The sequence below is a fragment of the Pseudonaja textilis genome, chromosome 9 (genome assembly GCF_049901715.1).
Source record: "Pseudonaja textilis isolate UNSWEBS1 chromosome 9, rPseTex1.2, whole genome shotgun sequence".
Classification (NCBI taxonomy): domain Eukaryota; kingdom Metazoa; phylum Chordata; class Lepidosauria; order Squamata; family Elapidae; genus Pseudonaja; species Pseudonaja textilis.
In genome coordinates this window covers 14,733,133-14,759,940 of record NC_141998.1, presented here as the reverse complement: position 1 = coordinate 14,759,940, position 26,808 = coordinate 14,733,133, and the positions used below count along the sequence as shown (strand labels likewise).

The 26,808-nt window shown below is 42.6% G+C and overlaps 1 protein-coding gene across 6 annotated transcripts in view; it reads right to left on the bottom strand.

Annotated features, from left to right (window-relative positions):
- Window positions 1-25,823, bottom strand: part of FEZ1 (fasciculation and elongation protein zeta 1) — a 38,501-nt gene extending 12,678 nt beyond the window's left edge. Inside the window, exons 1-4 of one of the 6 annotated variants that reach the window (XM_087938993.1) lie at window positions 25,660-25,823; window positions 16,883-17,224; window positions 9,077-9,176; window positions 4,848-4,934 (exon numbers count right to left, since the gene is read on the bottom strand). In XM_087938993.1, coding sequence (XP_087795119.1) covers window positions 4,848-4,934; window positions 9,077-9,176; window positions 16,883-17,224; window positions 25,660-25,667 — 537 coding nt within the window. In that variant the 5' untranslated portion in view covers window positions 25,668-25,823. Of the gene's footprint in view, window positions 1-4,847; window positions 4,935-9,076; window positions 9,177-16,878; window positions 17,225-25,188; window positions 25,210-25,631 lie in introns of those variants that run through there. The other 5 variants (XM_087938990.1, XM_087938992.1, XM_087938989.1 and 2 more) reach the window with 5 other exon arrangements.
- Window positions 25,824-26,808: the final 985 nt, after the last annotated feature.

Sequence of the window (26,808 nt, the reverse complement as noted above, 5' to 3'; positions counted from 1 at the left end):
CAATGAGGACTAGTGGTGTTTTTCAAACTTGGTAACTTCAATTAATGGACAGTAAATGGACATAGGAAATTGAGACGGATAAACATTCTTATCTGCCAAGCCAATTGCAGAACTAAAACTTTACACCAATACTCTTAGAAAATGTTGCATTTTTTAAATTGCCATCTACAGATGTCTTTGGACTACGGTTCCAGAATCTCTAGCCAGAACTGTTTTGCCCATCATACTTGTAGTCCAAAACATTTGGAAAATGGAAAATGACAGGTTGGGGGAAAAGGTTGCTTTGGGAGATTTAAATAACTCTAATGGAAGCTGAATTATTCAGCTCACCAAAGCACACATGCAGAAATGAAATAATAAATGAAGATCACATTCCAGTTCCTTAATTCACAGAATTATATCTTGGCTTCCTACCAAACAACTCAAACACTTTACTTACAGTTGGCTGCAATGGCTTATAATCTAAAACAGGCTTCTCCTGCTTCATGGCCCCTGGGTGAGTAAAACTATCTCCTGCACCATCTGGAGGGGCCATTATAATCACACCAACATTGTTGCCAACACACCTGAGTGCTTTAGGCTGGGGATGACTAATCTACAAGGATGTGCATTTTTAGAACAGTTCAAGATGCCTCCCCCTCCTTCAAAACCTAGCCTTAAATTAGGAAACACAGAGGACAGATGTCAAGGTTGAATAGAAGTTTATACAAGTTGACACACACAGGGAATGGCTAACTTGGAAACTGATCAAAATGTGGTAATTGTATTACATTCCAGCCCAGCGTTTGCCTGAATATCAAGAATTAACCAAATTTCTTTTTAACCTCCCACTATTTAACCTCCCATGATGTAAAAAAAAGATGTTGAGACTCTAGAAAAAGTGCAGAGAAGAGCAACTAGGATGATTAGGGGACTGGGAGCTAAGACATATGAAGAATGGTTGCAGGAACTGGGCTAGGGAAGAGAAGGACCAGGGGAGACATGATAGCAGTGTTCCAATATTTGAGGGGCTGCCACAGAAAGGGAAGGGGTCAAGCTATTTTCCAAAGCACCTGAAGGCCGGAGAAGGAATAATGGATGGAAACTGATCAAGAAACTGAGATTCAACCTAGAAATAAGGAGAAATTTTCTGACAGAACAATCAACCAATGGAACATAAGTTGCCTTTGGAAGTTGTGGGAGCTTCATCACTGGAGGATTTTAAGAAAAGACTGGACAACCATTTGTCTGAAATGATATAGGGTTTCCTGCTTGAGCAGGGGGCTGGACTACAAGACCTCCAAGGTCCCCTCCAATTCTATGTTCTATATGAATGGACATTGTTAATCTAATCTATAATTGGGGATAGTTGGAATTATAGTCCAAATGTCTAACCAGAGAGATCCATACTGAGAAAAACTTGCATATCTGATCACACACAGGAAATTAATAATTCTGTTCCAGAATTAATTATGCAATGCATCTCCTAATTCCTGATGCAACTGATTTGTTTTATAACATGTATTTTCTTTGTGTTATCCCTAAAATTGGCCAATGGGAAATAGTCTCAGTCAGATGCTGTGCCATTTGTTATCATCATAAATTATGCAATAGCCATAACATTGGCAAATTAGCCCACAAACAATTACTGTTCTGAATGACTGGCGCTTATCAAGTAACACCAGTAAAATCAAGCCAGACCTCAAATATATTTAGCAATCTGAACAAGCATTCTTATGTGGAGGTGGGTTGTGCTTCTTCCTTGCCACTGAAACCATGGCCTCTATGCTGAGATGTGCTCTCTTTGCACTATGTCCAAGGCAAAAGTAGATAGAAACGTCAGGTCTTAAGGTTAATGAAGACTTGGTTGATAGTCTCTATCTCCTCACCCACCCATCAGTGCTGGTGCTGCAATATTTTGTCTTCTTTTTTTTACTTTGCTTATCATTTCATATTTGTGTGCACATGTGTTGCATTTGGGGATCCAGGCATACATACAGGAACACATGAAAATATCAGGATAGATAGATAGATAGATAGATAGATAGATAGATAGATAGATAGATACCTTGTTTCTCCAACAATATGGCCCCTCCCAGAAGGCCCAGCATGTTTTCTAGGCATGAGGTGAAATTAAGCCCCTCCCCCAAAATTTAGGCCTATTTAAAACATACAAAATGGGGGGGAAGGGCAGGGGGGACTTGCCATTAGGAGCGGCCTGCAGGCAGCCATGCCTTGCCACCAGCCGCTCCTAATGGCCAATCATGGCTTAGCGTGGAGGGCTCCCTACGCCCTCTGCTGCAGACCCAGGTATGGTGCTGGCTGCAGGCCGGGTCAGCAGGTGGGTGGCAGCGGTGTGGATGTCGGCCTCAGTGGCGGAGGGGAACTTGGTGTCCTGGGACCTTCGTCAGCTGCCGCTGCCACTTCCTCTGCCATCATCACTTTCCCTTCTGCCCTCGCTGCAGCTTATACTGCGTTCGGACTCTGCCATTGGGCAAGCTGCAGAGGCCGGAGTCTGTGCTGGACATCACAGCATGGCAGTAGTGGAGAAGTGGCCCTTCCAGTGGATGGAGGAACAGTTCGAATGCATTCCTCCACCGGCAGTGTTTCAGCTGCTTCTTGGGCAAGTGAGCCACCTCCGTAACTTCCACGTTCCCACCGGCGGTGGCGCCTCTCTCACCAGCACTGTCTCCAACAACAGCGGCAGCAGCAGTGGGACAGACCCCGCTGCCAACGAGAACTGCCTGCCCTCCTGCAGAGCATTGCTTTGCTTGACAGCTGCTGCATCAACAACGTCCTGCAAGTCAGTGAGTCATTCGGGCTTCAGTGGGTGGAAGTGGTGGCGGGAGGGCAATGCCATCATTTCTCTCCCACTCCATGTCTTGCTTTGCTTCCCGCCCCAGAGCTTCGGGGTTACGGTCTCATTCCCTGCATGGTCTGAACCCCCCGTGGACCTTTTCCCCATCTTTAAGTTTACTTTATTCTCATTCTCTCCATCAGTTCCCTAAGAATACAGACTGGCCGGGCAGCTTCCTCCCCCCACCTTCCGGTAGTTTTAAAAAGGGAACCATCTATCCATTTTGCCCTTCGAGCAGAGGCAAACCTTCCAATCCAAACATAAGACAAAGGGAATCATCCTACAGATCCTTATCACCCCTTAAATGTACTCCCCACCTTCATCTCCTTGAACCTAATCATTGGTACACTTAATGACCACAGTATTTGTTTAATGACTGTCACAAAAAAAATCATAGAATCCGGTCAGTCAATCCATGTTATGACCATCGTACCTTACAACTGTGAGGAGCACACTCCCTTAAGGTCAGAGGTCCAGAGAAGGGCGGGGCTGACATTGTGACAATACGATGAACGATCTTACGGCTCTGGACTGGCGTCAATATCCCCGTAGCTGGACAGTCCGTCCCATAGAGACAGTAGTCGAGGAGAGTGCATCCTGTCGATCCCAGGGACACCGCAAAGTCCCTGGTTGATCTATAATAGTCTTGTGAAAATTAGAATCTAGAGTAGCGGCCCCCAATCTTTTGGACACCAGAGACCAATTCCATGGAAAATGTTTTTTCTGTGGACCAGAAGGGGCATGGTTTTGCCTGCATCCCACGGATGGGGCATCACTTGTTTGCATAGTCCAGTTGCTGGCATGCCAAGGACCGGTGCCAGTCCATTGACTGGGAGTTGGGGACCCGTGATCTAGAGGACAAATTCTTGTGGAAAAAAGAGGCCAAACTGCCAATCAGCAACCTAGATGTTGAAAAAGGACCTTTTTCACCACACACGCCACACACAAATACGCACACACACATACACACATACATAGACAACCCTTTACTGCAAAAACCATCACTTGGAACAGCAGGTGCTTATGGCCACTCAACAAACTGCAGCTCATTTCTAGCAAAAAGGCAGAGGCATGGTGAATGATGTCTCGGCATGGAATAAGTTGACTCACTGCAAAACCCAAGAGATGCACATATATTAAAGTCTATTTAAAATGAAACGGTGGCCAAAGATTCTGCCTGACAAAGATGATCTGAAACTCTATTGGCAAAATCTACTAGGAGAATAAATTGTCCACAGTTTTCCCTATTATTTCTCCTCTTTTGAATCCCTCTCCCTGCATCGTCTATTCTCTTCAAAAGCAGAGTTCATATTCATCCTGCTGCTGTTAACGCTATCATAATGCACCAAAACACAACCCCAGTTCAATAAACGTTACTTTACCCTCTGCCGGGCTCTTTGGTTTCAGCAAAACTTCAGTTAATTTTTTACAATCAAATAACACAATGAAAACAGTGGGGATTTAAATGCACGCTTTTTTTGGAATACAAATCACACTAATTTATTTAAAGTGACTTTATGAACTTCATTCTTTCCATTCAAGCGCATTCTGATTCTTGGAAACTGCCTGGGCAGGTCCCTCCAGCTTTCTTGGCAATACGTTGTTATTGTTTTTCGAAAGTGGTTCACCATTGCCTCCTTTCTAAGGCTCTGAGAGAGTGACTGGTCCAAGTCATCCCATTGGCTTTGTGCCCAAAACAGCACTAGAATTCACACTCTTCCAGTTTCTAACCTGATATTTTAACCACTGTTTCAAACTGCTCTCCTTATGAACTTATGAATGTACAAATTGTGGCCTAAGAACTTTGAAAGGCGTTTGGTTAGAAAATCTCTAACCTTTCCTTTATCAAAGGATCTTCTATTTTTTTATTGAATATTTTTTGTTAGGATGGAATAACTAAACAGGGGGGAGAGGGGGAGAAGGCTTCTACTACTGGAGTAGCTAGAAGCAATCCCTGATTTTATTTCCAATATTTCCCATAGGGATGGTCAGGAGAGGGACTTGCTTGTACCTGATCAGCTGTGAGTAGAGGTTCCTCATTAATACCGGAATCATTTTCACTCTTCTCATTAAGCTCTTCCTCCTCCTTCTCATGGATCTGAAAAAAGGAAGAAAACAAACCACATGCAGACTCAGTAGCAAATATGGGCCCCATCTAGGTTGTTGCTGTGACTTACAGGTTGATGGAGAAGAAGGAATCTCACACCAATTCTTATATGACATACAATTGAAGGATTGTAGCTGAGTGGTTAAGACACCGGATTTGTTGGCAGTTCATGATCCAAGCACCATGTTACAAGGAGGGGTCCCATTCCTGCCTCAGTTTCTGCCCATCTAGCAGTTTGAAATGCTAGGTGGGAAAGTAGATAAATGGGTACATTTTGGTGAAAAAGTACCAGGTTCTGTGCACTTTAGTGTATAATCATGCCAGCCACTTGACTATAGAAGTATCTTTGGACAACAATGGTTCCCTCAACTAGGCAACTGAGAAAAGCACCCTACCCCTAGAGTTGGACACAACTAGACAAAGAAAACCTTCACCTTTTCTACCTTTCACTTCAAAAAATGAAGCTCTACCTTCAGAAGGATCTATGGCATTTCTCAAACTCCAGATTGTGTTTTACTGACACACACACACACACTGTAGTGGGATGTTTGCCCTTCACTGAGCATACTTGACTAGATTACTTCTGTCAAGATCTGGGAGAAGAAATTGTCCAAGAAATGGGAAAGATTTCTTGAGCCAAGCAAAATTGTCCTAGGAAATATTTGAGAACCAAAGGAGAACAGCTTCTTCAAGGCTCTGCTTGACACTGGTAATCAACAGAGCAAAGCTGCTGCTGTCTGAAGGGCTTTTAAGAGGAGGGATTTTTTTCCCCCTTCGTGTCAGCATCATCTCCGTTCCTTCTAGGGGGAACTGGCAAGCCCATAAGGAAGCGTTTGCCTGCCAAGTCTAGCTACCATTTTAATTTCCCAATGTGTTCTCAAGTGACCTTAACGCCAGGCAGCAGGAACACAGAAATAATTTAAAGTAATGCTAGGAAGAAAAAAAAACTCAAAATTTGAAGCTTACTGCAGGGTTAGGCGATCAGTCAAAGAGACTGTGCATCTTCAAAGTTGAACTTAGCCTTTGGAGTGTGTCTCTGTGTGTGTTTGTGTAATTTTTCAAAAATAAAATATCTCCAGACCCCTCACATCCTAGACATAAACTGTTTCAAAACAAGGCTACAGAGTACTGCACACCAGAACAACCAGACACAAGGACACTTTTTTCCCAAACGCCATCACTCTGCTAAACAACTAATTCCCTCAACACTGTCCAACTATTTATTAAGTCATTATTATTACTATTAACTTTCTCATTGTTCTTATCACCCATCCCCTCCCACCTGTGACTGTATGACTGTAACTTGTATCCTTACAATTTATATTGACTGTTTCTTAGTATGATTTGATTGCTTATTGTACCCTAGGACTATAATTAACCTTATGATTCTTGACAAATGTATCTTTTCTTTTTATGTACACTGAGGGCATATGCACCAAGACAAATTCCTTGTGTGTCTAATCACACTTGACCAATAAAGAATTCATTCATTAATTCATTCATTCATTTTTCCAAATAGAATAATTCCACCCAGTTATCTTGCATTTCCTGTAAAACAGTATTTTCCAACATTGGACATTTTAACGTGTGTAGAATTCAACTCCCAGAATGCCCCAGTCAGCAAAGCTGTCTGGGAAATTCTGGGAGCTGAAGTCCACTCATCTTAAAAAGGCCAAGGTTGGAAAACACTGTTGTAAAGAGAGGCAAAGTAAAAGAAAATGGGACATCTCTCTGCTGAGGCAGCAATCTGGACAGATATTGGGGAAGTTGGAGGGGAGGTGGTAGTAGTATGGAATCTGCCTTGTTATCTGGAAATCCTTTCTCACCATTCCGTTCAAGCCAAAGTCCTCTCCAGATTGCCCTTGCTATCTCATGACTTTGATTTTGAAAGGCAATCAATATGTGCTCATCTCACCATTTCCCTGGCGGCACCAATTTCTTTTGCTGAATTGCTGCATTGGCTGAGATTCTCAATTTCTCTGTTTCCTGGAGTGTCAATTGCATAACTCACTGCACAGGAAAAGATGGCTACTAAAGGGCTCCCAAAAGGGTATGGAAGATGCTTCAAATTGCCTTTCCTGGAAGAGTGATATGCCGAAGTGCCATCTTGGCTGGAATGGAAGTCCACACTGCATGATGTTAGTTGATGCAGGGTCATCTCAGCACTCAACAATCTGGAAGGGGTCCTGGCTTACCACTGCCTCTTCCAGCAGTGCCCTACATAGAATTGTAGAGCTGTAAGAAATCTAGTCCAATCCCCTGCCTAAGGCAGGAGTCCTTATTTCATTCCAGACAAATGGCTGTTCAATCTCTTCTTGAAAAACTCCAGTGATGGAGCTCCCACAACTCTGGAAGGCAGGCTGTTCTATTGACCAATTGTTCTCAGTGTCAGAAAATTTCTCCTTAGTTCCAGGTTGGATCTTTAAGGATCCTGAAGGATCTGATGGGCTCTAAGCAGTGGTGGGATTCAGCTGGTTCAGGCGAACCGGTAGTTACTATTTTGTGCAGTTCAGAGGACCAGCAAAATCCAACCACTGGCTGGCCCCTGCCCGCTCTTCCCAGTCACTCCTCATCTCATCTGCTCACCTGGCATAAATGCTGATGCACTCTGTCTGGCTCCCTCATTTGCCTCGGCCACACAGTCTCGGAGAGCCAGCCAGCTTGCCTGGCTTCGGCTGCATCCCCCGCGGCACTCTCCAAGTGGCCCAGCTGAGGTGTCCTGATCTGCCTAGGTGAGTCACCGCAAGCAGCAAGGCCCAAATCCCAGACTAGCTGCCTCCCATGTGGCCCAGCCAACTTGCCCGCCTTCCGCGCTCACGCAGGTCTCTCCACACGACCCAGCTGAGCGCCCAGATAAGCCTGGGCGAGCAGGCAAGCAGCAAGGCCCAACTCCTGGCCTAGCTGCCTCCCACATTGCCCACCCAGCTTGCCTGCTTTCCCCGCTGCCTTTCCCGCTGCCTTCCCCGTGGTTCCTGAGGCCCAGCCCACTTGCCTGCCACCACCTCCTCATTGCCTGCTCGCTGGCAAGCAATGGATGCTGCAGAGACAGATTTCCTACATGCCATTCCAAGCCCCTTCCCCCGTCTGCCCTTGGGCTGACAAAATAAAAGCCCATCTAAAGATCTCGACTGTCTGCCGAGCCTGCCTGGTGCATGTTGGCAAAAGGAGGCTAGGGCGAAAAAGAGAGAAGCGCTGATGTTTTCCTGCCAATGGAATCTGGTCACTCACTGGACACTGACATTTATATCTAGTCTGGGTCCAACAAAGAGCTTTGTCTATGTGATGATCCTTCCTTGGAGGGATCATCCTCATGAATGTTTGGCACCCATTACACATCCCTCAAAACCAGATTCCTTCAAAGCAGTACCCCCAAAATGGTTTCAGCCTTCTCAGTGACTATTGTAGTTATTAGAAATGCTTGTCTGGGAGGAAAATCATACCCAGGAATTTTATTCAAAGAAAGATTGTTGTGGCATAAAGAAGAGAAGGGTCCAATTAAGCCTTTTAGCTACACACACAAACCCCACAGATTAGGTAAGAGATTTTTTTCTTCTCCCAAACATCCACTGAGCTTCTCTATCAGAACTTAAAACCCATCTCACTAAAATCGCTTTCCCCAGTCTGGTGCCCTTCAGATATCCAATTCCCATTGTGGCTGGGAACACTGCAAAGTTGCATTAAGGGGAGTTGTAGTGCAGAGCATCAACTGGCTTACTGATAATAGAGGCCAGACATCAACAATGAAAGCTACTGTACATTATGAAATGGTTCTGTGTTAATTGAAACAGACCAGTGCCAGCTAAATCCCACTCATATTTTTCAGATTTAAAAGAAACAGATAGAGGAGAAGGAAGGAACGGGAGTGTCTTTTTTTTTTTTTAAGAATACCCAACATAAGCATGAAAATAATATTATTTATGGAAAATTGGGAAGTCTGTATGGCTACCCAGGAAGGATTTTTGGCATATTCTTAGGTTCTGCTTTGTGAAAAGACAGCCACATGTTATTTTAACTTCTAAGACAACCATTCCTGTTTGCTGGATTTCAAATAGAGCTTCAGCACAAGCGTGACCCCTGTTTTATCTTATGAGTAATGGAGGGGAAGGTTGAGACAGGCCCATTCAGGTAAGTACCTCTGTGTCAGAGATATTGCCATTGAGCACTTCAATGTTGGGATCCCTCAAGTCCTCGGTGATGGATGGGATGTAATTGTCCGTTAGAGCATCCCAGACCCTGCAGAAGAAAGCGAGAAGTGTTAATATAGAGAATCTGTCTTGAAAGTAGAGTTGCTTCCCTCAAGGCTATTAGCTTGGTCTACAGAGTTCAAACATAGCATGAAGTGCACTGATGATGTTACCTAGTTTGGGTAATGAAACGTCATCAAAAAAAGCTCAAAGAGCACCAAGGACCCCTCATATAAATACATCCAAGCTAAACATGTGTAAGACCTAATTTAATTTGAATTCTAAGATGACTTGGTCCAGATCTAGCTCAATGGTATTAAAAGAGAGAGAGGAGAGTTTTCAAGTAGGAGTTGAACATTAAAAATATTTCTCAGCTAAGAAATAATGGATTGAATTTAAAGTATCCAGCATGGTTTTTTTTTTACTTTGGCATTATTTCATATTAAGCATAGCTTCACAAAAGTGGATATAATGTCCCTTTTATAGAGGCACTGGTTTTGTTTCCCCCAATTTTTGCACAACCTCATAGTACATCATGAGGGTCTTCACTTTTCTTATCTTGAGTCCTTGTACATATTCTCCCATTAACCAACAGACCAGCATTAATAATTGTTGGTATCCTGTCTGCTTCTTTCCGTTGCTGTGTTTACCACTTTGCAGACCTGCAATAAAGCCATCCCAATACTTTTGTTTAAGGAAAAGAGGGGGAAGAAAATGGAATAAGACAACAGTTCACACAGTGCAGCTAAAAAAGAAATGCAGAAATGCAGATGTCATGTTTTCTCTGAAGCAGTAACCATGCCAATTACTTTCTAAAGTTAAACAGACTTCACATGACCACCACTAGAATACTCTAGAATCATTCAGGGTAACACCAGTCTTGGATCTGTGTAAAGCTTGTATTTGGAAAGATTCCTAATCTAATCCAGATCTTCTACAAACAGAATTTGTTGCTTTAGGATCTGCTAATTAAAGACTGAATGAATTTTAACACAAGCATCAGAAAACATGGGGGGACAGGACCTTCCTTTACTTGTAACCATCAGGATGTTTGCAACATTTCTGTTCTTAATTTCATCTCTCTACTCTGGGGAAAAAAGTCAACAGCAATACATTATTTTCAATATTGTGAGACTGATCTCTATTATTTATGTTTTGACAGCCAAGGAGCAAAATTGCAAAGAATGTGAGCTGCCTAAAGATGTGTCATATCACCTCAGGCCACTCTGAGGTCTCCTGGCTCAGTTACGAATTAAATTCTAAATCCAGTTCTATTGATTGAATATGTTTTCTTCAGATATTAGCTTCTGGTTCCATGTGTATTCCCTCTGAAATGTCCTGAACAAATCAAAGAGAAAATAATTCTATGGAAACATAGCTACCAGGAAGTGGGACAAATAAGAACATCAGAGGATCTTGTGCATAGATTTATTTATTTTATTTTATTTGTTTATTCATTTTGTCAATTGCTTACAAGATAATAGGTATAAATAAAAACATAGTTATGAATACATGGATACATATAAGAAAAATAAAAAAAATAAAAGAAACAATGGGACAGGGACAGTAGGCACATTGGTGCGCTTATCCATGCCCCCTACAGTCCTCTTAGGAAAGGAGCGAGGTCAATAGTAGACAGTCTAAGGTTAAAGTTTTTGGGGTTTGGGGAAGAAACCACAAAGTCAGGTAGAGTATTCCAGACATTGACCACTCTGTTGCTGAAGTCGTATTTCCTGAATCAATTTTAGTGCAATTAACCTTAAGTTTGTATCTATTGTTTGCTCTTGTGTTGTTATTGTTGAAGCTGAAGTATTCATTGACAGGTAGGACATTGCAATGTATGATTTTATATACTATACTTAGATTGGACTGAATGCAGCATAGTTCTAGGTATTTTAGGTCTAGAATTTCAAGTCTGGTGGCATAAGGTATTCTGCAACGAGTAGAGGAGTAGAGAACTCTTCTTGTGAAATATTTCTGGACTTTCTCAACTGTGTTAATATCAGATACGTAATGTGGGTTCCAGAGTGAGCTGTATTCAAGTATTGGTCTAGCAAATGTTTTGTATGCTCTAGTTATTAGTGTAATATTACCAGAGGAAAAGCTACGTAAGATTAGGTTAACAACTCTTAACGCCTTTTTGGCTATGCAGTTACAGTGGGCTCTAGCACTTAGATCATTAGAGATGAGTACTCCAAGATCTTTGACAGAGTTTGGATCATCAACAAGGTCTTGACTATTCAGCCTGTATTTTATTTTCTGATTTTTTTTGCCAATATGTAGGACAGAGCATTTATTTGTTGAGATTTGAAGTTGCCATTTGTTTGACCATTCTGATACATAGTCAAGGTCTTTTTGAAGGGTAGCAGTATTGTCTGTGGTGTTAAATAGCTTTACATCATCAGTGAAGAGAACGCAGTTGCTCTTGATATGATCACAGAGGTCATTTATGTAGAGTATGAAAAGAGCTGGTCCTAGAACACTGCCCTGGGGGACACCACTGTTGACAGGTACAGAATTTGATAGGAAACTCCCAATTTTGACCATTTGTTGTCTGTTTGACAGGAATGCTTCTATCCAGTTATGCAGGTGTCCAGAGATACCGTAAGATTTTAGTTTTAGGAGTAGTTTGTCGTGTACCACTGAATCAAAGGCTTTACAGAAGTCTATGTAGATTGTGTCTATTGCTTTGCCCTGATCGAGTTGTGTAGTCCATATGTTTTTGCAGTGTAAGAGTTGCAGATTACAGGATAGTTTTTTCCTGAAACCAAATTGTTTATCAGAGAGTAGGTTGTTTGTTTCTAAGTGAAGGATGATGGATTGGTTAATAATTGATTCCATGACTTTACAGATGACACAGCATAAAGAGTTTGGTCTGTAGTTTTCAACTAGGCTGGGGTCTCCCTTTTTGAAGATAGGGATGACTGTGGCTTGTGACCATAGTTTTGGCAAGGAGCTGGTCCTGAAAGATTATGCTTAGAGGTTCTGCTATGGCAGTGGATAACCTTTTTAAGAAGCAGGCACACATTCCGTCCGGTCCAACAGATAGAGATGGTTTTAGATTACGTAGTGCTTTTTCAACATTGTCTTCTGTAAAATCGATATGTATTAGATCGTTGTAGTCTGTGGTTCAACTAGGAAATACTGGGCATGATCCATTGCTGTTTACAAATACTGAACCAAAGAATGTGTTAAAGAGGTTGGCTTTAATAGTGTCATCGTTACAGTCTTTACCATTAGGTCCTTTCAGGGTGGGGTGGACCTTGAATCTTTTAGTTTGTTGTTTACAAAATTGTAGAAAGTGCGGGTAGAATTGGTGCGTAGAAGGTTTTCTTCTTGTTTAATGTGATAATTGGTGCATTCAGTTTTTATCTGGTGGCATAAATTTTTTGTATTGGCTTTTGAAGTTGGCAACGTGACCAGATTTGTTTTTCCACCAAAGTGATTCCTTTTTGAATTGAAGCTTCCTTACTGTTAAGGTTTTTTCTGGTTTTGGGAGTTGTTATTGGTACATATAGTTTGATGACTCTTTTGACTTCAAGTAAAAATATGTTGTAATGGTCTTCTACAGTATTGCATCCAGTGAATAGAAATTGCCAATCAAGGGATGAGAGATCGTTGTTTATAAGATCATAGTTGCCTTTTTTTGAAGTGATAATTGTTTTAAATTAAAATTAAATAAAAATAAATTAAATAAATTAAATAAAGATTGTTTTAGTCCATGTCAGTAAAAATATTAATCTCCTTTTTTCTATAATCTCTATAATCTATTTTCTAACAGATTCCTAAAATATCCTTGAAATATCACTCATGACTGATCACCCCATTCCAGATAGAATTCCAGATAGAAGCATCACAATGTGCCTTATGATCTGCATTTTCATATCTCTCATTATGTGTTTCATCACATTGTTCAAAAAAACACCACAAAAAGGTTATGGGAGCATATAATAAATAAATAAATAAAAACTCAGTGAACAGAAACAGGGATTGTCCTCACCTCCAATGAGGAAAAGGAGAGGAGTAGAAAGTGAGTCCTATTTCATTAGTCTCTTAAAGCCAGCCTTATCTGACCCTTGAAAAATAATGAAAAAGATATGAAATAAGTCACCCTAATTAAGATAAATAGATATTAGAGAGAGAAAAATGGAAAACCTGTCCTTTGTTACTAGCCTCTTTTGAAAACTATTGATTGATTATTGATTGATCGAAGAAAGTATTTGTAGCTCAGGTTTGAGTTGTGGGGTGCTTTATACTTTCTGAACTCTTTAATCCTAGTAAAAGAGTGAGGTTTGTTCTCATATTACATTGTGGTTTGCCCTGTCAGTGTTGGTGATTGTGGTCTTGGTGTTACCTTGATTAGGCTGTTGTTTACTGCTAGCTTGTTTGTCTGAGTTGATGGTTCCTTCATTGGGTATTGTTTGCTCCTTGATTGTTGGTCCAGTGATGATTGTGGTGTTGATCCTTGCTTATCTGGGTGTTGATTGCTGGTGATGAGGTGTTTTGGTCTTTCTGTTTTCTTTTTGGCTTTTTGATTGTCTCTTTGGATTCGTATGTAAACGTTTATCTCTCTTGAGTTATCATCCTCTACTTTAGATAGATTTATACAGATAAATAAATGGATAATCTATTTATCTATTATCTATTTATCTGTATTGATTTATTTTTTTTCCAAACAAATCTATTTGTTTTTCTTTTTCTGTCTGTGAGTTTGAATGATATATTTTTGGTTGTCTTTGTTTTCTAGTCATGGACTAGGACAGGGGTGGGCAAACTACGGCCCGGGGGCCACATCCGGTCCGTTGGTCTTTTTAATCCGGCCCGCTGAAGATTGGTACAGAATTAAGGTTTGATGTGAATGATTGAATGATTGCATTCATTTGATTTTGACTTGTAATGACAGGCATTTCGACACCAGGTGGGGGCCCGTCTGTCAAATTTTAAAAGTCAATGAGGCCCCCGAGCCAAAAAGTTTGCCCACCCCTGGACTAGGAAAAGCACTGTTTATCTGTCTCTTATGCCAGGATATTTTTGCGATGATTGTTGTTATTCAACATTGTTATTCATACTAACATTACTTATACAGTGGGAATGTTTACCTTACAAAGCAAAATAAATCTATTTTGTGAATTTTGTGGATCTGATGATAGCCGAGGGCTTTGCTTAAGGTGGGGGCTCTTATTCCATTTTATAGAATTGTGTTTATAGAGCTGCCTGTGTGATTTTGTATAATATCTGTCATTATTAAGGCAATTGTCATGTTATGGCTCAGGGCTGCTGTTCATTCAAAAGAACTCAAATGGCAGATCTTCACTTACAGTGTGATGGAACAAGTGAAGTCCCGCCCCAAAACCAAGTGCAGTTGTTGGCTGATTGAGTGGCAATTTCCAGTCTTCTGTCATTCAAACCCCAAGAGACAGACAAGTAGACAGTGAAAACTGAGCCAGATCCATGATAGTACAGCTGCAGGTTCTCTGTTTCAGATTCAGCCATGACTACAATAGAATGTGTACCTCCTGAATCATCAGCCTGTTTGGTCCTGACAGTAATGATGATTCAACTGAATTCAACTGGTTCTATTTTAAATCTGAAGAGTGCAGGCTAATATTCTGAGACTTCCCATCAAAAGAAAGGAACTAGAATGATCTCTGCTCAGAAGCCAAAAGGAAGGAGTCTTTTGGGAACTAAGGGGATTATGGCCCAATCTCCTAAAGACCAGAAGATGGGCAGTCTTGATCTAACAACCTGAGATTCATATGTCTGGGCTAGGCTTGGAGGCAAGCAAATCCAGTTTATTTCCCCAAATAGGAGAGTTGCATTTCAAAGAGCAATATCAGTATCCCATTCTATGGGGTAACCTTCACTAGAATCCGGCTCTCCCATTAACGAGCCTACTGGCTGATTTTTGCAAGTGTAGAACCATACCTAGAGTGTTATCAAATAATGTATTTTTAATATCCCGGTTTTGGAAAAGTTCACATCTGTTCACATATCTTTATAACAGTAAACAATGCGTCTATTCAAGTAAAAAGCAAACAACTGCGTATCTGGGATCAAGCCAAAAGAAAGAAAGAAAGAAAAACCCAAATCCTCCCAGCTGCGTGGAGTACAACAGGTCAGTTAGAGATCAACAACCAGAAGGACAAAAATTAGGAAAATCTGTTCCTTGTTGGAATACAGACAGCAGTCATGCCTCTGTTTGTGAAAGAGATGTTGGATTTTCTTGGACAGAAAATCAACTGTTGCTGGTCCCTCCTGCCTCCCAAATTTGCATAAACCATGCACACTGATCACTGTGAAATAGTAAAAGTAGCATCTAAACCAGGGGTGTCAAACTCAATTTCATTGAGGGCCACATCAGGGTTGTGTTTGACCTCAGGGAGCCAGAGTGGGTGTGGCCAGGATGGGTGTGGTGATGTCACATGATGTCACTCGTGTTGGGAGGCACTTGTAGTGGCCCAAGCGCTCTGCCAGAGAAAATGGGCTCCCGAGGTCCATTTTCGGTTGCAATGGCCTCCTGCAACCCTCTGTTAGTGAAAATGGAGCTGTGGAGGACAGCACGCGACCCTCTTGAGTTCCGTTTTCACTGGCACAGACACTGTGGGCTTCAATGTTTCCAGATCTAAGCACCCCACAGGCTGGATCTGGCCCCCAATCTAAACCATCTGCCACCTTAATGTGGCCACTAATGTTTAGCTAATTAGTAATAAAAGCAGAAATGTACCAGGCCAACACAAATTTGCACAAAAGTTGCCTATGCTAATTCATCTGTAAAGCTGCAAATCTAGAAATTATTATTATTATAGTAATACAGGTGGCCCTCAACTTACAACCACAATTTGGATGGGAATTTTGGTCACTAGGTGATATGGTTGTTAAATGAGTCATCACAGGAACAGATCCAATTTTAGGACAATGTTTATTGTGATTGTTAAACACATCCAGCTTCCCCAATTAATGTTTCTTATTGGAAACCAGCTGGGAAGGTTGCAAATTGTGATCAAGTGACTGCAGGATGCTGCAACTGGTTATAATTGAGAGCCAGTTGTCAAGGGTCTGGATTGCTATTATGTGACCACAGGGATGGTGTCATGGTCACAACTTCACAGACAGGTCATAAATCACTTCTCCAGAGACTGTCACCTCTTTGAACCATTGTGAATAGTAAGTCAAGAACTATCGGTAGGGCCGTAGTTTCATGTGCTACCTAGATCCTGCACATGCATAGATATAGCGTTGCTCACTTGCGCAGCCCAGTTCCTAATAGGCTGCGGACCAGGGACCCCTGATCTAGGAAACAAAAACCAAATAATACAACAATTGTTACACTAAGAAAGGAAGAATCTATAAATTTAATTTTGCTCCTTTGTTTGAATTTATGGACTGTTTCTTGTTTTCACATCCACTTGTAGCTGTTTTCTTTAACAGTTGCCCAAAAAGGCAATTGCATCTTTGGGATGTTTTGTTTTTAATGGACACAATTTTGCATCTATCTGAACAGATGCTTTATACCAAGTCAGATTTTCTCAATTTGGAGCCCTTCAAATAATTTGAGTCCATAATTCAATTTCAATAAAGGGGACCTAAAAACAAATCATGTTCAATAAAGGGGAAATAAAAATAATAAAAAGGAAGACAAAAAGTTGGAATCTCTTTGACTCAGTAGATGTTCTATTAGATGTCTTCAGGGAGAAAACACTGAGAAAGTGCTAACCAGAAACAATTTTCTGTGACTGTTCATATCTTGTGACTTACTCTTCATCCTGCAGATTCTCCTCTTCTTCCTGGATCTGGAAATGGTTTTTCACAGGAGCCAAGTTCTCTGTTTTGGCATTGTAATTCCGAAAGCAAATGTTGAGCTTCTCGTCAAATTCATTGACCAAATCTTCCATGGACTTGAAGCTGATGATCTCAGAAGAGAAGTTCTCAAGCTCAGAAAGAGAAGGATCTTCCAAGAGCTGAGCTGTAGAGCCATAGAAATAATGAGCTTTCTCTTCCCTATCCGCTATGTAGCATGGCCTCAGATCTTCAAACTCTTCATCCAGGCTTACAAGAGGGGCTTCCATGTTGGACTGGCAAATGGAAGAAGGGTGGCCTCTGCAAGAGAAGGAACATGAATAAGGCAATAGTCGTAACAAGTCAACCTTGGTCCCAACAGTAAGTCCCATTGCATGGGGTGAAAATTATCCTAGGTTCCAATTATCTTGGTTCATCTTTTTCAGGAAAACACTTTTATGCAAGTGTAGCAAAGCTTTTGCTTCCTGGTGTTTAGTTACCATAGAAATTTTTGCTGCTGAAAATAACAGGAGAAAAAGGAAGGAGAGACAGGAAAAAACCCTGATAAGATACCCAATACTCCTTGATAATACAATTTCTTCCTTGCCTGTTACAACTGACTACCAAGCTTTTTAAAGCTTTCAGCACCAATCTAAGACATACCTCTTCATCCAGTCTCGTAGTTAAGCTAGAAAGTGGAGGATGCTCTTCTGTATGTTCTTTGAAACTGTAGAAAGTTAGCACCCACCCCTCTCCTGGAAGAATGAAATATGTTGAGAAATATTTAAAAAGGCAGGATAAAATATTTCACCTAAAAGAGAAATAAAAATCTTAAGGGAGACAGAAACTCAGAGCCCCAGCTCCCTGCCCACAAGCAGATACTGAGGCCAGTGTTTAGAAATGCAGATTTGATCATCCATTACTCCCTGGAGCAAGATCTGAACAAAGGTAGGGATAGCCCTCAGCCACAATAGATATTGTCTAACAAGCCCCTTCATTTTATCAGCCAAACTTCAACCAAGCTTAGCTAAGACAAACATTTGTACATGGCACCATTGGGGTCTGACAATAGCCAATAGAATACATGTTCTTGCACAGGAACAGGAAGCTGAAGTGCAAAGCCCAAGAGAAGGTATAAAAACCCTTCACTCTCAAATCCATGTGGTCAGCTACCCAGAATGACACGTGCCTAGTGGTTCTGCTTCATCATTAAACCATCTTTCCAATCAGCCTCCATGTTTCCAAGTGTCATTCTCCCAGCTTGGAACTTAACCAGATGGATATTTCTTCCAACAAAACCAAGCAAACAATGATTCTCTGAAATTATCCAGCATAGTTGCAATCAGCCCCATTCGGTGAGGAACAGAAAACCATATATTTTGCCAAACATTGTCTTGAACCAGGATAACAATACCCCCAACCACCCACCACCACCCTGTCACAAGAAGGAAGAAGGGAAATGCTTGGACAATTCTATATTTGAAAACACCAGCTTAATTTTATTGAGCTAAAGTTCAGAGCCAAATCCACCTTGGTGGCCAAAATGCTATCTTTTTTTTTATCAAAATCAAAAAGAAAGAAGAATTATCCTCCCTCTGCAGCAATTCTCTGGTGACTCAACTTCTCAAGTTCAAGGACATGAGGGGAATCCAGCTCTAATTTAAGCAACTGGATTCATGTACAATTTAATATCCAGGGAAACCTAGCTTTAAAGCAAAGACAATGCTGCAGATTCACAATGTTGTGAAGAGGGAGATTCACAAGTTGCCTTAACTGAAAAGTATGATCTTGCCTATAATAACCCACCTTAAGAAAAGACATTTGAGTCCCTTGCAGGAGCTGAGTTGCAGCTGCTTGACGCTGGCAGTAATAAATAATATTGGCTCTGAAGGTTCCTCTGCCAGCTAAATCCAGATTGCCTCCAAGCATTCTGCTTTGATTTGATAAATTTAAGGGGCAAGGGCGGGGAAGGCTGAACCAATTTAATTTCCGAAGGGAACCATTAGCTTATTTGAATATTGCCATCTAGCAGACAAATTCATCACCCCAGACACAGCCTGGGACGAAGGCAAAGTTCTGTAAACCAGAGCTTTTTAAAAAGGTTGCCTGCTGGAACTGCTGGCTCCATCTAGATTTCTTTGCTGATTGATGGATAGGCGCCTCGGCTCTCCTTCTGGATTAAAATTGCTCTATTGTCACCACAGTCACTGCAAAGAAAAGGCATCGTGATTGGGCTGCAGATCTGTTGCTGTGACAACTCCCCCTCTTGCCCCCCCCCAATCTTGGGGCACAAAGAAACAACTGTTGTTACCATTTCGAGGATCTGCAGATGAATTTAAAGCATTCTGCAACTTTTCTGGAAGCCAGGATCATTTGAATAAACAACTGAGTGTCAGGTTGGAAGACTCAGACTGAAATCTATGAATTTCCCAGATGGTCTTCCTTACAGCTCCTCTTTGACAGTTTACAAGCACTATTTTAAAAACCAAATTTGGGGTGTCTGTGCTGCATTAGTGATCTGTGGTCATCTTTAGGAGGGGAGCAGCAGCATGGGATGGAAAAGAAGCAGTATTGTATATCTCTCAGTGCAGGCATTCCATTTAGATAGTCTCCATACCACCAGTTAAAAGGGTCAAATTGCAAGAAATGTTCTTGCAATGCAGGCATGGAACATCAGCACAGATAAAATCACCATCAATCAATTTCAAAAGGCAGCTTGACTTGGAACAGCTTACAATCTGTGACAATAGCCTTAGCAGCATCAAACATTCACATCTGCTTTTCTCAGGTCCTTGGGAAGGACTCAATAGGTAGACAAAAATGCCATTCCAGTCTGAACATCTATCTATCCAACCCTAGTAATACTAATGGCATCTATGCAAGAGCTGAAGAAGCTTCTTGGATGAGAAGTGAAACATCTTCAAGGAAAAACAAGAAAGTCCAGTTGTCTCTTGAAAAAGCACCTTTGGGACAATCATGATCTGGATAACTGAGAATCTCCATAGACATTTAACTATGCAAGAATTACACTTTTATTCTCGAAAATGATGGTGTTAAAATGTTACGGTCTTTCACTTATGGAGTGATTACCATCTAGAGCAGTGGTCGCCAACCGGTGGGCTGAGGACCTCTGGTAGTCCGCGAGAAAATTTTGGTGAGCCACAGAGAAATGTCCCCCCCACCCCAAGCACACACCCCCAAGCAATTAATCCAAGCTGCATGGGAACACAAGGCTGCAGCACCCACATAGCCTGCCCACCGGCTGGCCCCCACCCTTCGGCTGAGCGCAAACCTTACTTTGAGTAGAGCCACATGAGCTGGAACTGGAAGGTAAGACCAATGGCAGGGGATGGAAATCCACCCCGGGGTGGCTTGCTGACGTTGGTGGGAAAGTCGTTCCCATATGCCAGAACTGCAGTAGTCATAGGACTGGCCCTTTGGTCATCCCAGAGCAGCTCCTCCAGTCCATGGCAGGCCGGTGCACCCAGGTAGAGGAGCAGCTGCTCTGGGATGACCAAAGGGCCAGTCCTGTGACTCCTGCAGCTCTGGAATATGGGACCGACTTTCCCACCAACGTCAGCAAGCCACCCCGGGGTGGATTTCCATCCCCTGCCATTGGTTTTACCTTCCAGTTCCAGCTCGATTAGTACTCTCAGCTTTACTAACTGGCTGCCTGGATTATACCTGGGAGAAATAAAGTAAGTTTTGTGAGATAAGACATTTCCACCTTTAGTTTACATTTTTTGTTATCGGCAGACTTAGCTTCTGGCAGTCAAATCATAGTTTATTTATTTATTTATCTGGTCTAGTGTATGACATCCACAGGGGTCATGCAATCACTAATAATCACTGGGGTATGAAGTGCAGACTATCTCCGTGATGAGATACCCCAAGCAATGTCCTGTTTTAACAGAGCAGCTAAAGGTGACCGAATTGGATACTGCAACCCTCATGGTTAAAAACTACAAAGGCAGCAAATCATAGCTGATACTGATGCTGTGTATTGCAATAAAAAAAAAAACCCTCCTACTCAATATTTATTTATGCAATAAAATTTAAAATTATCAGATGGAGCTCACCTATGTGCAGTCTCTTATGTCATCATCTCACTGTAAGTCCCCTCTGTACCTTTATGTATGGGGTCCCCAACCTCCGGGCCACAGCCCATTTGGAACCAAGCCAGGCAAGCGACGTGCAGCTTCACATGCACGAGTGGCAGGAGCTCGTGGCCAAAGCTCAGTTTGGGTGAGTGCAGTGGTGGGATTCAATTTTGTTTACTACCAGTTCTGTGGGAGTGGCTTGGAGGGCATGGCGTGGCTTGGTGGGCGTGGCAGGGGAAGGATACTGTAAAATCTGCATTCTCTCCCCACCCTACTAACCTGCTTTCCAGCTCCGTTCTCCTGTGCAGGGCAACCAAAGAAGACCCAGCCAATCAGCTGGGACTCAGGAGGTGGAGAATACATGGGGGCGGGGCCAGTCAGAGGCGGTATTTGCTGGTTCTCCGAACTTCTCAAAATTTCCACTACCGGATCTCCAGAACTGGTCAGAACCTGCTGAAGACCATCTCTGGGTGAATGGCAAATGGAGGCATGCATGCCCACTGCATGCACAAATGGAGCTGCTGTGCGCTCAGAACCACACCTGCCCCCCCCCGGTCACTGCCACTGTGGAAGGCTGGAAAGGTTGGGGATCACTGCTCTACAGTACCAACCACTTTCATTATTCCTCTACTGGACTCTTGCAAACAGCACAACACCGTTGTTGTCCACCTGGCTACTACCAGGAGGCCTCCATCGGATTCAGCAGACCTGAATCTATTGTGGCCATTCAGAGATTCTCCCTGCCACCCACATTATCAACCACTGATCTTTCCACCTCTTCCATTTTTTATTCTAACTACAGGCGGTCCTTGACTTGAAACCACAATAGAGCCCCAAATTCCCATTGTTAAGTGAGAGATTTGTTAAGTACTTTTTGCCCCATTTTATGACTTGTCTTGCCATAGTTGTTAAGTGAACTACTGCAGTTGGTAGATTAGCAACCTGGTTGCTAAGCGAATCATGGTTCCCCATTGACTTTGCTGGTCAGAAGTTGCGAAAGGGAAGCACGGGACCTGGGACACAGCAAAGATCACCAACCTGTGAACCAGCTGCCAAGCATCTGAATTTTCATCACAAGAACATGGGGACACTGCAAAGGTCATAACTATGAAAAGCAGTCATAAGTCACATTTTAGTGCAGTTGTAACTTTGAACGGTCACTAAATGAACTGTTGTAAGACAAGGACTACCTATACCTCCCACTGACCTCCATATGTAAGGAAATGGTTAGTTTCTGGACAGGCAGCAAAATGCAAGTTGGCCTTCCAATTACTACTTTCTTTTATATAAGCTTCCAACTCCCTTTGGTCAGTATGAAGTGACAAAAACAACTGAAGGTGAACGTCAAAGGAAAAGAACCCAAGTATGAAATTTGCTTGGCACAACCACCCATTTTCCTTGATTCATCTCTGTATTAAAAAAAAGTCCTAAAACATGCCACATTCCCCATTATATTTTGGAAGAGGACACACATTAGTATCCCACCTTAATCTGAGGTCCTTCTCCTGCAACTTTTTAGGAAAGTTTTATGGCTTCTGGGTTCATGAGAAGCGGCACAACCCCTTCTCAGGGACAGGAGATTTAAAGAAGACTCCTCACCCAGTGACAGAGGTTAAGGGGATTGGCATGTGCCAAAGCTTACGCTCCCAAACGAAGGGCTGCAGGAATCACTTCCTGGACCTGCAGCTTTCACTCTGTCTTCCTTGTTACTGCTGCCTGCTTGCTTATTGGCTCTTTGTTGGCCAATGAATTAAGAGCAGAGACTGAAAAGAGGTGACTCATTGAAGGAGAAGAAGAAAGACTGACACAGAGAAAGTCATCCAAGGTCAACACCATGCCGATTTGTGACAGGACACATTTCTCAACATCCCAACTACAAGATCCCTCACTGATGGTCCTGTAGCTTGACCATGTGATGCTAGGAATGGAGAAAGCACATTTGGGAGACTCCAACAAGCAAACCAAGCCAGGTGTCACAACAGGGGAAGACACAAGCAAGATAAATCTCCTGTCTGACCTGCAGGAGTCCAATGCATTCTATAAAATGGGGTGGCAAGATCTTCCAAAATGGGAATTCTATGCAGGCTAGGAATTCTAGAAGTTGAAGACCTCTTCCCAATCACATCAAGTTGGAAAAGGCTCTTTGCTGCATCAGCTTTGTGCTAGATGGATTGGCCCGACGGTAGCTCATTGCCAGTCAACTTAAAAGCCAAGATGAGCAAGGGCAAAAAGAAATATTACATTTCAGTAAGTTAGAAGCCATTGAAAAAGCATCTTGGCAAGTGTAAGATGGAAAATAGCAAGCAAGGCACTTAGGTAGCTGCTTCAATCTCTCCAAAAAGAGAGAACTGCAGCATTGAAAAAGGAAACAAAAGACATGTGTATGTATATATATATATATATATATATATGCCAATATATACGTGCCCATGCAAATTTAGAAATAATTGCTATGCGATAAACAAAAATACATCATAATATAATGTAATGTAATTGGTTACAGAGCATAGACAGTAACCAATAAGTCAGATATCTGCACAGTCTACCCTAGTAACAGCGGATGGGTACACTCAAAGCTCCTGGCTCTTTCTTCTGACATCTGTTATTAAACTGGATTTGAACTGAATAGTCCACCCAACATTTTCAAACCAAGAACTCAGCTTTGTATAGCAAGTTTCATGCCATGCACTACCCAGCAGGAGATCACATTTGCCACTGGGAAAGAACAGAGCCATCTGCCCACTCTGTTGTTTAACTTCTCCTGACTTTGAAGAGGGAGCTGAGTTTTAGATCTAGGAACGTGCGATTAATATTTTAGCATCTCTAAAACAAAACAAGCAAAACACAATGTAGGGAGAGTGAATTACTAAATAGAGGCTTATTAAAGGCTCAGTAAGTGCAATAGGCCTATTCTTTCCTCCCTTCTTCCTTCCTCCCTCCCTCCCTTCTTCCTTCCTTTCCTTTCCTTTCTTTTTCATTCAATAACCCCGCTAAATATATCACTATTATGCATGCTCATGTTATACAGTAAGAGTGGAGAAATAGACATTATGACTTGTAATTACTGACTCAATTTTGGAATGATTTATTCTTAGGACAGTTCCTTAAATATACCTGATTTCTAGATGGAAAAGCCTTGCCATCCATTATCCTGGGACAGAACTGCCAGCGAACTTGAGAAGATGGTGGGAAAACACCATCAGGGCTCCCTTTTTTGCTGAGTACAGCGGAACTAGTCTGGCAGTGGTGACCATCAGCCAGCAACAACTTGAGGTAGCTGAGATGCAGCTTTATAATCCAGTAGCATAGCATAGCACCACGACATAACAACATAGACAGGTTTACACCAGGGATGATGATGTGACTGAGGGTAGCTGAATTTCGCTTGGCTGGTGCTCCTAAAAGGCCAGCGAGGGTGTCATCAACAAGCCCTGTCCAAATTGTGGTTCCTGATTTTAGTCCTGGGCCAGCTTCTTTGAACTATTACTTCCTGATATAGTTCACATCATCATTATGCTATTTAAGGAAAGATGACACCAAAAACTTGTTTTCTTTTACAAGAAGTAGCAACAATCAGTGCTGATCTTCCCAAAAGCAATGAAGAAGAAGCAAAACACCTACAAATCGTGATCTCGTCCTTTTCTGTTTTTGCTTTTGCAGCATCCATCTGCAGAGACGCATGGTTCAGCTTCTCCAGCAGTCACTCCAGCAGACATCCCTTCTGTCTCCCCACCAACCAAATAGCACCTTGCAGGTACATCCACCTGCTCCTGCAGATCATATTATATACCTGACTCTCTTTCTCAGAGCTTCCCACACAGGTCCTCACATAACACGCGCACGCGCACGCTTCACAAACAAGCATCCCAGCCTTTTCCCAGTCCTAAAATCGGTTGGTTTCCCACTCGTGTCTAATGCTAGAAATGCTAGAATCACAAGCTAGAAATCACAAGCCTCTAATGATGTTACCTCCATAAACCCACCTCAATAACCAAGCATCCTCCACACAGGGCACCCCTACACCTGCTCAGTGCAGCCCCCTGAATAAAAACCTGGCTGCTCCGATATCGCAGGCCTCATCGCAGAGCCCCCCCCCCCCACCTCTTTGTTTCTCTGCAAATAACCCTGGTCACAACTCTCCTTCCCTTTCGGTCCAGCCATTCAACGTACGGAGACATTTCCCACCTGTGCAAATACACGTCTGGTATCCCACAGTCCAGCTGTCACTCGAACAAAAGAGGAGCTCTCTCTTCCCTGAGCCATGGAATGCAGCCTTAATCTATAGGCAAAGAGGCAGTCCCCTATAGATCCCTTCATCCAAACAGACCAACCTTCTTTCCATACACAAAGATGGTGCTGTCCTCATTCCAGCATCTCCCCCGTTGCCTAAACATGCACGCACCTGTCAGGAACTCTCAGCATCTCATCCTTCCTTTTTTCAGAGGCACAACATTACCCCACCCTCATGAGAAGCTGCTGGGCCTTTGGAAGGCTCATAATGTGGGGAGTTGAAAAGGTATGATCTGCTGGGCCTTTCACAGCAGACAATGGGAGAAAGCACCTTTAAAGCCCCTTGCCCAGGAGACACCTCTGGTCTCCTAGCCCACCCAGCCTCCACAAATACGCACCTGAGCGTGCTGGCAACACTCCGCTCACCTCAGCATCCCATCTGGAAGGCCCAAGTGATGGAGGGAAGGAAGGAAAACCAATCTGGCTAGAGGAACAGGCCAGCAGCTGTCTATGCGGGAGGAACACCGTGCGCTGTTCCTAGTTACTGGACTGCCTCTCCTCTTTGCAGAGAGCTTGAACGAGCCGTGGGCTCAGCCTCCCTCATCAATATGCATTAACTCTCAGACACGGATGGATAGCAACGACCCGCTCTGAGCTGGATGCCAGGCCCCTCCAAGAACAGGGGCAGCCTAATGAGAGTCCAGAGATGTGGAGACAAGAGAGGAAATCAGGGAGGTTAGGCAGCCAGTTTGAGGAAGGTAGAAATCTTCATCATCCGTTATTCAAAGCCTGCAAAACCAAGTGGCAAGCACAGCTCCAGCCCAGCCTCTTCAGAAAAGAGCTGCATCATTTGGGAGGCTCACCCCTCCCACAGATGGAGTCACACTGATAGAGAGGAATATTTGAAGCAGGGCTAGAGCTAAAGGATCTGTATCTGCTATCTGATGAGGCTTTTACAGAGGTAGAGGAATGAGCTATTACAGAGAGGAAAAGATGTCCCCCAGCTGTGGGGGTTTTTTTTTTCTGCAAAAGGCAAATAAATAAGAAAATTGTGTGATTCTAGGTATCTTCTTCCCAAGGCAAAAACGGCTGAAGTCAAGAGAGGGGTTTAGAATATCAAACTTGAACTCGTGATGGCTGATTACTCTGATCTTCACAAGCATTGCTGCCTTTGAACAAAATTGGGTATTCTAAAAAGATGTTTCCAAATTCATATTTGGGGATGTCACAAACTAGTACAGCTTCCCTTCCAACCCTGCCCAGGGTTGTTGTAATGTTTCACTGGTTTGCATGATGTTTTCCAGAGGCCCAAGATAACAACAAAAAAAATCAAATCAATCAAATAAGATGCAGCTGTAGGTTATGGTCTCAAAATAGCACCTCAACTCAACCCCTCTGCTTGCTTCTCCTACAACACCCTTTGTGTTATGTCACCACTTGTTTTCTGCTAAATCAAGCTTGTCCAAGGAACCCAACATTTCTTCCTCTTCATTTATGATGTGTTTAGCAGGCTCAAACAGGGATTAAGAGGGCTAGCACTTGAAAGAGAGGTTTTTGTGGTTTACCAGTTGGAAA